This window comes from Danio rerio, chromosome 6 (genome assembly GCF_052040795.2).
Source record: "Danio rerio strain M-AB ecotype USA chromosome 6, GRCz13ab, whole genome shotgun sequence".
NCBI classification, from domain to species: domain Eukaryota; kingdom Metazoa; phylum Chordata; class Actinopteri; order Cypriniformes; family Danionidae; genus Danio; species Danio rerio.
The window spans coordinates 675,486-693,239 of NC_141026.1; the positions used below are offsets into that span (position 1 = coordinate 675,486).

At 36.9% G+C, this 17,754-nt stretch overlaps 2 protein-coding genes across 2 annotated transcripts; both read left to right on the plus strand.

The window, feature by feature from the left end:
- Positions 1–243: 243 nt before the first annotated feature.
- On the plus strand, positions 244–13,755 carry zgc:92360. Its single transcript, NM_001002715.1, is given in 11 exon segments — positions 244–386; positions 4,000–4,130; positions 5,479–5,570; positions 5,970–6,052; positions 6,132–6,244; positions 7,494–7,640; positions 7,992–8,075; positions 8,687–8,749; positions 9,369–9,440; positions 10,168–10,399; positions 12,368–13,755. Coding segments are annotated over 11 exon segments (1,134 nt in total). The 5' UTR covers positions 244–298; the 3' UTR covers positions 12,397–13,755.
- A 379-nt stretch (positions 13,756–14,134) lies between these two features.
- uts2r4 (urotensin-2 receptor 4) lies at positions 14,135–15,417 on the plus strand. Its single transcript, XM_087256335.1, has one exon. The coding sequence runs from the start codon at positions 14,259–14,261 to the stop codon at positions 15,276–15,278; it is 1,020 nt and encodes a 339-aa protein (XP_087112461.1). The 5' UTR covers positions 14,135–14,258; the 3' UTR covers positions 15,279–15,417.
- The last annotated feature ends 2,337 nt before the right edge of the window (positions 15,418–17,754 follow it).

The window sequence follows — 17,754 nt, forward strand, 5'->3', positions numbered from 1 at the left end:
TTCTGTGTGATTTAAAAATGGGGACATGATCCTAAGTCATTACTATCTCCTAATACATGTGTCATTCTGTGTCATTATGCTCATTTGTGTCCTGATATATCACAAAAACCTGTACACACACACACACACACGCACACACACACAGATGCGGAACAACAAGTCTGAACAAACTCCTGTGCTTTACTTCCGAATGTTTGAAACACCTCCGGCCTCCAGCGCCTCCTCCCGCCGCTCCTGCCTCCAGAACGGAGACTCAGACCGGAGACCGACACCGGAGACCTGCCGCTGCACCGCACCGATGACCGACAACGAGCGCGCGGCCAGAAACCTCAAACACGTCCTGCAGAAACCGGGGAACGGCAGCTGCGCGGACTGCGGAGCCGACAGTGAGTTTCAATTCACAGACACACTCACTACAACTAGCCGGACTTCAGACATGACCGAACCTGCGCGCGGATAAACACACACACACACACACACGGGCAGTATTCACCTGAAGCACAGCACCACACCACAGCACGAGCTTTAAACAGTGTTTAATAGTCTGTTTCTATTGTGTTTTATATAGCCTTTTGCTAAATATGCTATATATTGCTTTAGGCGTTGACAGAGTTGAAGTAGGATTGGAAACTCTCCGGTTTGAAATCAGAATAGAGGCTGGCGCATACGCTGTGTGTGTGTGTGTGTGTGTGTGTGTGTACAGGTATAGGTTTAAAGGCACACAATGGTGTATAATGAATTAGTTGTACTCTATTAATTTGGTCTGCAGACACACACATCATGTCTGCGCATTAAATATGATTAAAAGTTAAAATAAAAAATCTAAATTTCTAAAAAAAAAAAAAAAATACAATTGTCCAGAGGTTTGCGTGAGGTTTGGGTTTATGTGGTTTTCACTGTACAAAATATTTATGGCCTATGGGCAGAGTGCCTGTAAACCTGTGTGTGTGTGTGTTTTATGAAATCACACTGTAAACCATTGTGTTGTCTCAGTTTACATCAGTTAAACTGACTAAAATATTATGTTAAACTTTGTATAACCTTAAATATTAACGTGAAACCTGATTAACGGATTAAAATAAGAGAAAGCAACAAAAATATTTGCTAACTTAACTATATTCATACATTTTGTGTATTCACACATGATGTGTATATTGTCATGAGTATGACACTGTCTGGAGAAGCTGAATTATAGGGATATTATTGATGTGCCAATTTCTCAAAAGGCTTATAAATAATAGATAATGAGTTTTATTTCTTTTCAGAAACTAAAACTGCACCGTTTCCTGTAAGGGCTTGGGTTAAAATTGGTGCAGAGTAATAGAAAATACAGTGTGTGCACTATAAAAGCAATGGAAGCCTATAGAATGTCCCCACAATTGAAAAAAAAACAAACCTGCATGTGTGTGTGAGTGTTCATACCTGTGTAATGAGAGCAGCTGTAGGGTCTGTACAAGGATTCCTGGTTTGTTTTGCGGTTGTGTTTGCATTAATGTTGGAGCAGATTTAAGTAGTGTACAGCAGATGTACTGTGTTTTACTGTGGTACTGCTGTCGGCCGTGCTGTGAGCTTGTGTTTGTCTGCTGGACGGAGATCAGATCTCCACTGTAGGTGTGGTTGAGATTTCTTCATGTTTCTTGGCAGAGATGGAGAGAGTGATATGGGGATGTGGAGACGCAGATGAAGAAACAGGAAGTGTGTGTTTCTGTAAAACGCTTCATGTCTGACACACACACACACACTTCTGTCCTCAGGTCTGAAATACTGGATAAATCACACTTGTCAGCTTCACTATTGAAGAGTGCTTTGGCTGTGATGTTATAGAGCAGGAGTGTCCAAACTCAGTCCTGCAGGGCCGGTGTCCCGGAGAGTTTAACTCCAACTTGCTTCAACACACCTGCCTGGAAGTTTCTAGTATATAAGAGCTTGATTAGCTTGTTCAGGTGTGATTGATTAGGGTTGAGGCTAAACTCTTCAGGACACTGACCCTCCAGGACAGAGTCTGGACACCCCTGTTATTGAGGAACCGTTTTTGGTTCCCCTGAGAACCATGTTTTTATTAGTGTGCAGAGCTTTTAATAATCTTTGCTCGCACTTTATTTTGAGGCGTGTGTCCCTGTTACAGTGTAAATATTTATTAAGCTTCTGACTAATATTACATTCAAATTCACATCTCTGTCACACACAGTGAAATGCATATACTATCAGTGCTCAGTGGTTATCAGATCACTATGGTCTCACAGTAAGGAGGTCACTGGTTTGAGTCTCGGCTGGGTCAGTTGGTGTTTTCTGTGTGGAGTTTGCATGTTCTCCTCGTGTTGGTGTGGGTTTCCCCCACAGTCCTAACACATGCACTATAGGGGAATTGATGAACTAAATTGTCTGTATTGTATGAGTGTGTGTGAATGAGTGTGTATGGGTGTTTTCCGGCACTAGGTTGCAGCTGGAAGAGTATCCACTGCGTAAAACATATGCTGGAATAGTTGGCGGTTCATTCTGCTGTGGCAATCCCTGATGTATAAAGAGACTTATATGAAGGAAAATTAATTAATATGAATTATTAAATGAGTTATTATGTAGCAGTGATTGTCATTATAATACAGTAATGTCTGTTGTGTCAATAGATACATTTGCAGAATGATTATAAATCATTATAAACAGTTATAATTCATTATAACTGCATTATAGCTTCATAGAAAGTGCACTGAAAAAATGTTTATTTGTGTTGAATTTAAACAAACAAGTAAACTTTTGTAATGTTCAACTTAATTTATTTGTTTAAATTCTACATTAAAAATGGTTTACAACCCCTTAACTTAAAAAAAAATAGGTAAATAAAAAAAGTAAAAGTAAATCATCTTTGATTAATTTTTTCAGTGTGTCACCGGATATTGTTTGTGCAGAAATGCATGTCCTGATCCTTCATATCTGTCAGGGAGATGTGTATTTAGTGTTATTTTTACCCAGTTACTGCTGGAATATCCTCCTGCTGTGTGTTTGAGTGTCTTCAGGGTGTGTTAATGGTATTTGAGGTGTTTCTTTAGCTTCAGGGTGTCTGTGTGTCTTTGTGTTTTTCAGGTTTTCACAGTGTCTCCTTTATTCTGTTTTATCATGTCGGTCTGAGCTTTGTGTGGGTGCTTGGTCTCTCGATATAATAGATGTACTTGAGTGTTGTTTTTTTTTATCTAAAATTAAAATATTATAATAATTGAGCCAAAAATGGCAAATATTCATGGCATTATTTGCTTCAGTGAATGTGTTTTGCTGTGTAAATATATGAAACTGTTTAATCTCAAGAAAGAACCACTGGACTCACAAAATCCTTTAGACACTGCATCACCTTAGAATTATCAGGTTCTGTCTGACATTTTTGTCAAAATTGAGTTATTGACATATTCCTATCAAATGACAACTTATTTACATTAAGGGATGTTTTTTTTTATAAGTTACATTTACATTTTAAGACTTTTTTTATTTAATAAACAAATGTTACACACATGCTGTTTGCTATGGAATGCAAAAACTCTGAAGCTCAATATCTCAAAACCTTTCAGAACACAGAGAGAACCTTATAATTACAAGATGACGACTGTTGAATTGTGCTGTAGTGCTGATGATGCGCTTTATTAATGCTTTTTAAATCTAAAATAAAAATGATAGTAATTGAGTCGAAAATGGCAAATATTTATGGCATTATTTGCTTCAATTAGTGTGTTTTGCTGTAAAAATGCTCACAAATTCTAACATTGTTTTTTTGTTTAATCTTAAGAACCATTAGACACACAAAACCCTTTAGACACTGTTTAATTGTGCTTTATTATTGCAAATATTTATGGCATTATTTGATTCAATTAGTGTGTTTTGCTGTGAAAATAAATTAAAATCTATTTTATTAGATAGATTAATTATCTTTTTAATCTTAAGAACCATTGAACTCGCAAAATCCCCATGGGGCTGTTTAATTGTGCTGTATTAGTGCTGATTGTGTTTTTGTGTCAGATCCAGAATGGGGCTCTTGTTCTCTGGGCGTCTTCATCTGTCTGGCCTGCTCTGGTGTTCATCGCAGTATTCCCACAATCGGGAAAGTCAAATCCCTCCGACTGTCCCGCTGGGAGGATTCAGAAGTTCAGGTGTTTTTTTGTCTTTATTTCTGTTCAGAAAATAAGCAGATCCGTGTAAAACTAATAAATTCAAGGAAAACATTTGACGGTAAGTTCTAAGTTAAATGTTATTAAAATGTTTATTAAATTAATTAAATAAAATATAAATATAAAATATATATTTAAATATAAAATATTTATTTATTTATTTATTTATTTATTTATTTATTTATTTATTTATTTTTGTAATATCTGTTTATTAGTTTAATAAGAACAAGGAATGTTACGTTTAATTTAATTTAATAAAAATTTTAATTTAATTTAATTTAATAAAAATTTTAATTTAATTTAATTTAATTTAATTTAATTTAATTTAATTTAATTTAATTTAATTTAATTTAATTTAATTTAATTTAATTTTTAATTTAATTTAATTTATTTTAAAATATGGAATGAGTTAAATTGAAGGAATGACTATTTTATTGTCGTTAGAATAATAAAGTAAGGGGATGAGTTAATTTTTAGATTCAGAAAGCCTCATATGACTCCAGAAGACTTGGAATATAGTGTGAGTCATATTAACTTTATGATACATTTATGCTGCTTTTCCTTTCCAGTCATGCTCCGTATCAGCTGTTTTATCTACAGCGGCATGAAGATTTAAAGAGAAAATACAGAGAAAAGGGTTTAAAACATCATGATATTGCGCACTAAACAACCTTTTTAAGATGTAGGCATGTAATTTGCTAATTTAACATGTCGTATGTTTTAGCACTGATTTGCAGTGGTGTTTGGGTTGCCAGGTTTGCATTCTGAGACCAATGTCTATTAGTAAATAATTCAGTTTCATTTTATATTTACAAGTAAGAAACCTTCTGGTGGTTGCAAAAAATAGCTTTTCTTAGTTTTTGTCTTGTCTCTAGTCCAAATATCAACACATTATTAAACATTGAAGCTGTTTGTAGACAAGACAAACATTGTGTTTTGTTTTCAGTTGCAAGTCATCAAATTAAGTGAGTTTTAGCTGAAAACAAGCAAAATAATCTGCAAATGAGGAACATAAAATAACAGTGTTTTCAGTTTGAAATGCTTTTATTTAGCTTCTCTCGTTGGCAGATTATTTAGCTTTCTTTAAGAAAAAAAATCACTTTATTTTAACTTATTCCCAAAAACAAAACAAAATTTTATACTTATCTAAAAAATGCTTCTTGACTTAAGAGTTGTTTGATATTTAGACAAGAAACAAGACACAAAAACAAGAAACACAGCTCACAGAAAATTGCAAACTTATAAAGGAATGATCTAATAAGTTATTTGGGAAATCTGCAGACCTGGCAACACTGATGGTGTGTGTTTGTGTGTGTGTGTGTGTTTGCAGTTCTTGTCGGAGTGTGGAAATGACTTGATGAAGGCCGTGTATGAGGCTGCTGTTCCTGTTTATTACTACAAACCCACACACAGAGACTGCCAGTGAGTTTCTCCATCTCCTCATGCTAAACTATATTTTAGGACTGCACAATATATCATGCACACACACACACACTCATACACTACGGCCAGTGTAGTTGATCAGTTCCCCTATAGCGCATGTGTTTGGACTGTGGGGGAAACCGGAGCACCCAGAGGAAACCCACACCAACACGGGGAAAACATGCAAACTCCACACAGAAACACCAACTGACCCAGCTGTGACTCGAACCAGCGACCTTCTTGCTGTGAGGCCACAGGAATAACCACTGAGCCACCGTGCCGCCCATACTACTGTTACGTCTTCTTAAATGACCGAGTCTTTACCAAATTATCTGCTCATTAGTCTTTAATCAGCAGTGTTGGTGAGTGTAGTTTTGTGGTTGTGTGTGTGTTTTTGAGGGTCCTGAAGGAGCAGTGGATTCGAGCCAAGTACGAGAGGCAGGAGTTCACGGAGGTGGGAAAAAAGCTGACCTATGAGGACGGTACGGGAGTGTTTAATACTCTGAACACCGCACTGATGATTACTGCATGATGACTGACACACTGTCTGACCAATCACAGAGAGCAGAGATGGCATGCTAATGAAGAGGGGGCGGGACAACGGGCAGTTCCTCAATAGAAGATTTGTCCTTTCTGTGAGGGAAGGCATACTAAAGTACTACACTAAACTAGATGTAAGTTTGTGTGTGTGTGTGTTTGCAATTTTTTAAGGTTAAGTAATTTTGTTGTGTTTTGTCATCTCTATTATGTTTATTTTGTCGTTCATTTCCTCTGTAATTTTCTAGACGTTATTCATTGGGTATTAGTTGTATATGTCCTGTTAATAATTTTTTTTTTTTAAGTTTTCGTTAATTCATTAAGTAATGCATTTTTGTCTGTTTTTATTATTATTATTCTTTTTAATAATGTTATTATTTTATATTTTTATTATTTTATTATTATTGTTATTAATTATTATTATTGTATTATTATTGTTATTGTTATTAGTTATTATTATTAAATATTATTATTATTATTTCTTAGTATTAATATTGTATTATTATCATTATTGTTATAAATTCTTCTTATTGTTATTAATATTCTATCATTATTATTGTATTATTGCTATTATTATTATTATTATTATATTATTATTATTATTATAAATTATTCTTGTTGTTCTTATTATTATTATTATTATTATTATTATTATTATCATTGTATTATTATTATTATCATTATTATCATTATAAATTTTTATTATTGTTATTATTTTTATTATTAATAATCATAATTATTTTATTATTATTAATAATAATAAAATAATAATAATTATTATAAATAATTCTTATTATTTCTTATCTTATTATTTCTTATCTTATTATTGTTATTATTTTTATTAGCATTGTATTATTATTATTATTATTATTATTATTATTATTATTATTGTTGTTATACATTTTTCTTATTATATTTTTATTATAGTTAATATTAATATTATTTTATTATAATTTTATTAATATTATTGCTATTAATTATTATTATTATTTTTATTATTATTGCTATTAATTCTTCTCCTTATTATATTATTATTATTGTTGTTATTATTAATTATTATGTAATAAATTATTATTTTTCTTATTATTGTTATTATTGTTATTTATTATTATTATTATTATTATTATTATTAGTTTATTATTGTTCTTGTTATTAATTACTATTTTTATTATTATTTAATTATTTTTGTTATTATTATTATTGTTATTATTAATATTTTATTATTATCATAGTTTTTTTTAAATAATTGTTATATATTTATTTGTAGTTTTGACATTTTCTTAAGTCTTTATTTTTATCTTTTTCATTTCCAAATGTGAGTTTTCTGTCTTGCACTGTAGTTAATCACTGTTTGCACTGTAAGACACTGTTTGTCTCCCTCTGCAGGCGAAGGAGCCGAAGGCGCTGATGAAAGTGGACACACTCAATGCCTGCTTCCAGCCGGATAAGATCGGGAACCCAAACGGCCTGCAGATCACATACATCAAAGACAACATCACACGCAACATCTTCGTATATCACGACAGCAGCAAGGTCAGATACACACACACACACACACACACACACACACACACACACACATACAAACACACGCAGGCACGCTCATATGCATTTACAAACACACATACAATACACACACACATGCAAACACATGATCAGCTTTGATACACACAGATGGCTCGCACACACACACATATAGCTTTGTGTTATGTATATATTACACACACACACACTCCCTCTCACACACAAACACACAGACGCATTATGAGCTATTTTCCTAATTAAGACTAATAAAATGTCCATTTGGTGGATGGATCTCGCACAAACACACGTCTTTGTGTGTGTGTGTGTGTGTGTGTGTGTGTGTGTGTGGCTGTCTGTCAGGAGATCGTGGACTGGTTTAATTCCATCCGTGCTGCTCAGCTGCATTACCTGAAGGTGGCCTTTCCTGGAGCCACAGACGCTGAGGTCAGACGCCTGCAGTGTGTGTGTGTGTGTGTGTGAATGTTTGTGTGTGTGTGTGTGTGTGTGTGTGTGTGTGTGTGTGTGTGTGTGTGTGTGTGTGTGTTAAGTTTGTGCTTGTATGTAAGTGTATGTGCATTTATTAGTGTAGTTATATGAATGTGTGTGTGTGTGTGTGTGTGTGTGTGTGTGTATGGTCGACGTTGTGTTTGACATCCTTGTATATTTGTAGTGAGGCGTGTTTGTGTGTGTGCATGTGTATGAGAATAGTTTGTGTGTTTGACAAGTTGTGTGTATGTTTAGTGGTGCATGTTTGTGTGTGATGTTGCATGTTACAGTGTGTGTGTGTGTTGCGGTGCATGTTTAAGTATGCATGTCTGTGTGTGTTTGTTGTGCTGCATTAGTTAGTGTGTGTGTGTTGTAGTGCGTGTTTCAGTGTGCATGTCTGTGTGTCTGTGTCTGGTTCTGTGCATGTGCTTGTGTGTGTGTTTTGTTGTGCTGCTGTCAGTGTGTGTGTTTGCATGTGCGTTTCTGTATGTGTGTGTGTGTGTGTGTGTGTGTGTGTGTGTGTGTGTGTGTGTGTGTCAATGAACTCTCTGCTTTTGTACACTGTGCAGCTCAAACCCAAACTCACACGCAGCTTCCTGAAAGAGGGATACATGGAGAAAACCGGCCCACGGGTGATCAACACACACACACACACACACACACACACACACACACACACACACACACACACACACACACACACACACACACACACACACACACACACACACACACACACACACACACACACACACATTTGAAAAAAGGATACTTTCTTTGATCTCTTTGATACATTGTATTTAAGATGACTGCATGAAAGAACACTGTCGATACATTGTAACATCTCTGAATGAACCTGAACAGAATGAAGGAAGTAATGGAGGAAGAGCCCTGATTTCATTCCTTCAGATGTGATTAGACTAAAGTTGACCAGCTGTATTATATCATATATCATATTCATATTAATCATTCACTCCTTAATTATCTCACGTGGACTAACAATGAGCAGTAAGCCTTTATTAGTCTTTGCTGATGTGATTGTTCACTAGTCACAGTGCATTTATTAACATTTACACACATCTACTATTATAAAGAGTACGAGTAAAGCTGAAGTATTGTTGTTTTTAATCTGCTCCTTTATACTGTGGCTATCACTGACTTGATCCTGCCTTTCAGAGCAGATACATGCAGTAAATAATGTCCCTGATCAATCATTCTCATTGAGCTGATGTATTGTTTTGTGGTCTACAGCAAACAGAGGGCTTTAAGAAGCGCTGGTTCACTCTGGATCATCGACGACTCATGTACTTTAAAGATCCCCTGGTAAGATTCATTAAATAGGCACATTTAGATGAATATAAATACACATATTCAAGAAAAATAAAATAAATTCATAAATTAAAAAAAAGGTAAACAATTAAATTCAGTATAAGACAATTTAATATTAATTCTAGATGATTTTCTATTTTATTTCATAAAAAAAAAATTAATTAAAAAAAAAAATATATATATATATATTAGTGTTGTCAATCGATTAAAAAATAACTATAAATAATCACATTTTTTTTGCAATTAATCGCAATTAATCACATTTAAAAGACTGAAACTTGTAATTTTGGCTCATGTGATATGCTATCAGAAATAATGAGTTAAAACAAAGTGAGTTTTCCTTAAAATAAGAACAATGATCTGCCAATGGGGGAAGCAAAATAATAATAATTTTCACTTTTGTTATGACATTATTTCGCTTATTCCATTGGCAGATTATTAAGCTTGTTTTAAGCACAAACAACCTTCGGTTTGACTCATTATTTCTGAAAACAACACTATATTTTGTGCTTGTCTAGAAAATGCTGACTGATTTAAGAATTTTTATACATTTAAACTAGAAACAAGACAAAAACTCTTAAGTGACAAGCATTTTTCTGCAGTGCACACTATGAGCTATGTACAAAAGAGCCTCAACTGCAGCTCATCCACAGTGTTTGCAGTCTTATTATTTAAGTACGAGAGGAGAGAGCGGACTGTCTGTTTCTTATTTGTGTTTCAGGATGCGTTTGCTAAAGGCGAGGTGTTTCTGGGACACAGGGATCACGGGTACCGCGTGACCATCGGTCTGCCTGCCGGCTCTCACTGTAATGGGGCGTGGCAGTTCGGCATCACCATAGAAACACCTGAACGCAGCTTTCTGTTCACCTGTGAGACGGACACTGAGCAGAAGGACTGGATGAGCCACTTCAACACACTCATCTGCACACCTATGAGCCCGCAGGAGTACAGCGGTAACACATCACACGTTATAATGACACATCACATGACATATCACATGATACACAACATGACATATCACATGATACATCACATGACATATTACATGATACATGACATGTGACATGATACACAAGGCATACCACATGACACATCACATCATGTGGCACATCACAATACTCATCACATGATTCATAACACGCAATATCATGACACATCGCATGACAGATCACATGATACATAACGTGACATCACATCACGCGGCACATCACATGACATGATGATACATAGCATGACATATCAACATGTCATATCACCTGACATATCACATGATAAATAACACGGCATATTACATGATGTTTAACACATCACATGACACATAACACAGCTTATCTCAAGACATATCACATGATGCATCACATCACAATACTTATCACATGATTTATAACACGGCATATGACAAATCGCATGACATATCACATGATACATAACATGACATCACATCATGCGGCACATCACACGACATGATGATTCATAAGATGACATATCACATGACATATCACATGATGCATCACATGGCTTATCACATGATACATAACACATCACGATACATAACGCATCACATGACACATAACATGGCATATCTTATGGCATATCGCATGATACAGAACACCACACGACGGATCACAATACATAACATCACATATTACATTAATTATTTAACAACATTACACATCACATGAAACATCACATGATACATTACATGACATATCACATCATGTGGCACATGACATGACGATACATAACATGACATATCAAAACGTAATTTCACCTGACATCTCAAATTATAACACGGCAAATCAAATGATACTTATCACATCACATGACATAACGCAGCATATCTCAAGACATATCACGATGCATCACATCACGTAGCACATGACATACCACGATGCATAACATGACATATCACGATACATCACATGACATATCACATGGTACATACCAGCACCACATTGAACACAACACATCACGATGCATCACATCACACATCACATGACATATCACAATACATAACTACATATCACATGATACACAACAAGGCATATCATGTGACATGCTACATCACATGACACATCACAACACATCACAACGCACAGCAAATCACATGTCATAATGCATAATGGCATATCACATGACCTATCATATGCTACATAACAAAACACAGTACATGATACATAGCATGACATAACAGATGACATACCACATTACATATCACATGATGGATCACTTGACAAATCACATGATACATAATACGGCAAATCACATGATACTTATGACATCACATGACATAACGCAGCATGTCTCAAGACATATCACGATGCATCACATCACGTATCATATGACATACCACGATGCATAACATGACATGTCATGATACATCACATGACACATCACATGGTACATACCAGCACCACATTGAACACAACACATCACGATGCATCACATCACACATCACATGACATATCACGATACATATCTACATATCACGTGATACACAACAAGGCATATCATGTGACATGCTACATCACATGACACATCACAACGCACAGCAAATCACATGTCATAATGCATAACGGCATATCACATGACCTATCATATGCTACATAACACAACACATTACATGATACATAGCATGACATAACAGATGACATAACACATTACATATCACATGATAGATCACTGACACATCACATAATACATAACACGGCATATTGCGTGACATATCATGTGCTACATTACATGATACAAATTGCATGACACATCACATCACATGGCATACCACATGAAATATGATATGAAATCACATGACAACACACACACAAAGATTATGTGTGTGAGAGTGTATACATGTGTGTATAAGTGGACATAGCGTGATGATGATGTGTGTGTGTGTGTGTGTGTGTGTGTGTGTGTTACAGTGGAGGCGTACTTCAAACACAAACACTGACAGAGCTCAGCCTGCGGATCCTCAGCACACACTCCACATCTCTACACTAAGTGTCCGTTTGTACACTGCGTTATGAATTATGTATCGCTGAATTATGTATCATTAGATCGTGAAACCCTCAAACACTCCCATTGAACTTTTTTTTAATGATCTCCTATAGCTGTGGTTCAGTCCTGGTTCTGGAGACCCAAACATTTTCCTATGACTCTCCTATGTGGCACATGCAGATCAGGTCATAGAGTTCTTAGTGTTTAAATAAAGGAGATTACAGAGCGTTGCTTCCCAGGCCCAGGATTGAAAACCACTGTTCTAAACTGGCTGGAGCTTTGCTTTTGCACCAACTTCACTGAATAAAGCAGGGGTTTCCAATCTCTGTGCTGGAGGGCCAGCGTCCCTCATAGTTTAGCTCTAAGTTCCTTCAACACACCAGCCTGGAAGTTTCTAGTATACCTAATAAGAGCTTGATTAACTGGTTCAGGTGTGTTTAACTGGAGTTGCAACTAAAATATGTAGAACACCGGCCCTCCAGGATCGAGTTTGGACACCCCGGGTTTAAAGCAGGGCAGCTCAACCCTGTTCCTAGAGATCTACCTTCCTGCAAAGCTCAGCTCCAACCCTGATCAAAGATACATGAAGCAATTTAACAGGACCTGAACAGCACTTGATAATTACAGGCAGGTGTGTTTGAAATGGGTAAAGGTCGATCTTCAGGAACAATGTTAAGCACCCCTAAAGCATAAAGGCTCCATCTAGTGGTGAGTTATTTATTGATCGTCTGACCCATTTATTAAAGCAAATGTTTAAGTGATGGTAGGAATAGTTCTGTCAGAAATGATCAATCTGTCATTCTGTATTTCCCTCATGCTGTTTTAAAGGTTATGACTTACATTGTTCAGTATAAATATCTTAATTTGTAAGCAGAATCTTGCTGTTATATAAGTTGATATAGCTCTGATTTTTTTTTCTTTGGCAAAAATTGCCTTTAATTTTATTCTGTGGTGCAAACAGTCTTTAAATTTGCAATAAAATGCAAAAATATTCACACCCCTGATTTATTTTATGTTCCACAATGGTTTGCATTGGTTATCTGCCATATAATTCATTCATATGATTCCCCATATAATGAACAGGCTTTCATGGAAGTATTTGCTTTGTATTTTTTTCATAAATCTCATTGGTTACTCTCAAACTCAAGTGTCACATGACAGCTCAGTCTGAATATTTGAATATGCATGGCCATAAGTGAGCTGCATATGATGCAAAGAAATAAACAAAGCAACACGAGGGTCAGCAAATGATGCCAGAATGATCTTTTCCATGAGGGATTAATGCAACTTTTTAATAAAAGTATTGATCTAATAATCTGAGGTCTCTTTCTGCTTCTTCATGTGAGCTTGAGGAGAGCAGCGTGTGTGTGTGTGTGTGTGTTTGTACATCAGTGTGAATGGAAGAATATTGAGTGCAGTGCAGTGTGTGAAACGGCACCAGGGTGTTCAGAGTACGTCAGATCACACCAGTCTGAGAGAAGAAGAAGAAAGCAGACTGAAAAAGGAGAGAAAGTGCAGACACAACACACACACAGATTCTCAGATGAACAACACACACCAGCGGAGCTCTTACTTCAGCACAATCCCACACTGAGGATCATGGGAATGTTCAGAAGTGATCGCCGAAGGATTATTCAATCAGTTGCTTCACCTTCATTTGCTGCAGACTCTTGTCGGATCGCTCTCAGAACTTTTCTGAAAACTAAAATTTGTCTTTTATCCTCCTTTCAAGAATCTAAAGAAAGAATCCTTGGATGCAAGAACTCCCAGTAAAGCAACCTGTAAGTGCTAAAGACCTGCTTTTAATATCCAGTAATGAGTAACGCAGCTAATAGCAGCTCCACGGCTGGAGTTGCAGGAGTAGTTTGGGTCACTCCACTTCTTGGCGCAACCCTCGTCACCATGTGTGTTTTGGGATTGACTGGCAACCTCTACACCCTCGCCATCATGCGTTCAGCAACATTACGGCGCGCCGGATCAATGTACGTCTTCATCCTCAACCTCGCCACTGCAGACCTGCTCTATCTCGGCACCATCCCATTCGTCGTCTGCACCTACTTTGCGCACGATTGGTTTTTCGGGGAGATGGGCTGCAGGGTGCTGTTGAGTTTGGATTTGCTCACGATGCATGCAAGCGTGTTTGTTTTGGTTGCGATGAGTATGGAGCGCTACCGTGCAGTCGCCGCACCTTTTCGAGCACGTCTTTCGACCGCTCGTGGACACTGGATGATGGCGTTGGGAATTTGGATTGCTGCCTTCATCTTGACTCTTCCCATGATGGTCATGATTCGTCTTCGAGAGGGACGTCCTGCAACTGTTGGACTCGTAAAGCGGATTTGTTTCCCAACGTGGACTCCTGAAGCGTTTAAAGCGTATCTGACTGCACTCTTCTTCACTAGCATGCTTTTACCTGGTCTTCTCATGGTTGGTCTTTACGCTGGTTTGGCTAGACATTACTGGGCCGCCCAATCCAACCTCGCCCGAGGATCCTCATCATCTTTTCGAAGGCGTAGATTGAAGCATAAAGTCGTAGGAATGATCTTCTGCATCGTGGTCGCGTACTGGGCTTGTTTTCTGCCGTTTTGGGGTTGGCAGATGGCGAAGCTTTTCTCATCGGAGTCTTTGCGCTCGCTGTCGCCCGCTGCTCATACTTATGTTAACTTTTTTGTCACCTGTTTGACGTATGGGAATAGTTGCGTGAACCCGTTGCTTTATACACTTCTAACACGCAACTATCGAGACTATTTAGCCCAGAGAGGGCAATCCTCTGGGTCGAGTCGAGTGGATCAGGGGTCAGCCGCTGCGGTCAACATGATCCACGATCAAATTGGATGAGTTATGGAGTTTATGTTGCTCTACTAGTGCCTGCATTTCAGTCTCTCCAGGAGTCTTTATATTAAAATGAGCTCAACATTGGCTCATTGTGCCCTGGTGTACATTTCTGAGAACTGAGAAATATCAGCAGAATATATGGCTGCATTATATGTGTAAATTGAATGCTATGGGGTGAAACTGACTGCGTACCTCTGTTGGCACTGGAAAAAATGCTTCTTGATTTAAGAATTTTGAGATATTTGGACTAGAAACAAAACAAAAACTCTTTTTTGGAGTGTTTCAACAAGATCAAAGGTAATTATGCTCAAAATGATTCAGACCTTGCCTACACATGTACACTGTAAAACCCAAAAAGTTAAGATAAATCAAACCATTAACCATGCAACAAACCCTTAAGGTTCAAAAACTAATCCTAATGAGTACCGTGAACTTAATCAATTTAAGTAAATCAAGCAATTTAAGCACTGTAAAGCTTAATAAATAAAGCAAACTCAAACCAAATGAGTACTGTAAACCCCCAATGGGCTAACTCAAACCATTTGAGGAAAACCAATTGCTACAAACCATCTGAGTTAAAAAACGAATCTATATGAGTACTGTGAACCTACTCCATTTAAGTTAAAGTAATGAGGTCTTTAATTAACTCATTACCTTCAACACTGAGTCCACAACTCTTTTCATATGAGTAGAATTAACCTTCAGTACATTTTGAGTTCACTACACTCATTTCCTCTGATCAAGTCGACTGTTGGGATTTACAGATGTATTATTAATATATTATCCACTTGTGATTGGTTTCAAATAAGCACTTGTTAATTACATATGCAAAATAGCTGTTAGTACATCATTATTGGCTGGACCGAAATCATGTAGCAGCCCCCTTCAGACATACAGACTTTACCTGAAAATCAACAGTAAATGGAGTATATGCACACGGACTTCTAACTTCAGTCAGCCAGCCCCAGGGCTTCCGGGGAATTGTCATCCTGTATAAAATCACAGCATTTAAGATCTTAGGATGTCCTTCGAAAAAGAGTAAGGGGTTAACCCCCGGCATCCAGAAGCCCACTGCCCTCTGTCCATCATGGCCTCCTAACCCTCCCCATATCATTATTAGCTTCATCCCTCTGTCTCCTCTCCATCAATCAGCTGGTGTGTGGTGTGCGGTCTGGTGCAAAATAAGTGCCGTCGCATCATCCAGGTGGATGCTGCACACTGGTGGTGAATGAGCAGATCCCCCCCATTGTGTAAAGCGATTTGAGTGCCCAGAAAAGCGCTATATAAATGTAAGGAACTATTATTATTATTATCTGATTTCCTAAAAAAAACTGCGATCTTCACTGCCTGGCTGAGATATGATCTAAAGTGTGTATCAGACCAAACAAGAAGCACTGCATTCAGTTATATCAGGGTGTCCTCGAGGTCTTATAAAGTATTAAAGTTGATAAGTCAATAATGAGAAAGTCAAGGCCCTTAAAAGCTATTAAAAAGTCTTACTTGCATTTTTTAATTTTGTTTCAGCATTGTCCAAAGTGTTTGACTCCAAAAAAAAGCATAAGCATATTTATTTTCCCTTTAATATTAACAACGGCGTGCTCAATCCATGAGAATGGCTCAGGCTGGGGCGCATCCGGCCAAGCTCCTCCATCCGGGTGATGTCACATAATTTGCGACAAACGCGGTAAAAAGAAATGTGACGCTCTCTACATAGTGAAACCACAGAGCGAAATAATGGCAAAATGGAAATTTGCGTACTCCTGGATGGAGAAAGACGAGTTGAAACAGTGGCTGAAGCCTGTCGCTGAAAACAACCACATCATTTGTTCTCTCAAGCTTTGATTCATCTGAGCTTATCCGAGTTCTGGTGCATGGTTGTGATCCATTGATTTATGCAACCACAACTGTTTATTAGGGTAAAGGTTTGATACTAATTAGAACTAAGGACCGAGTGGCGATATGGTCTTAAAATATTCTGAGAAGGTCTTTAAAAAGGTATTGAAATTACTTGTAGGATATGGACATTAATTTTACCCCAGTATTTTGAATGGTAGCCTGCCGCTGATGACGGCGCCTGCGTTTACATGGACTTTTGTCTCTTTGTAAACTTTAACAACCAAATAGACGCTTAAGTCTATTTTTATATTTGCATCACATTTCAACATGTGAGTTTGTGCTGAACTAATCTATCGTTTGGCTGATCATCAGATGTGGGATTAGGGAAGTGTTTTCTCTTCCCTTTAATAAGCTGATATGATACTCTGGTTAGTTTTATGGTTAATATTGTATGATTTTGCATGCATCATGGATTTTAATTGCTGTCTGTGACCCAGTTTTTGGACCAGCAGAGAAACACTGAATTATAAATTTTACCCTCTGATTAATGGTGCTATTTTTATTTTTCAAGTCTGTAGGCGTATATCGGTAATTTATGCAAGCTTTATGTGAATTTATTGCTTCTTTAGAGGTTTGTTTAGTA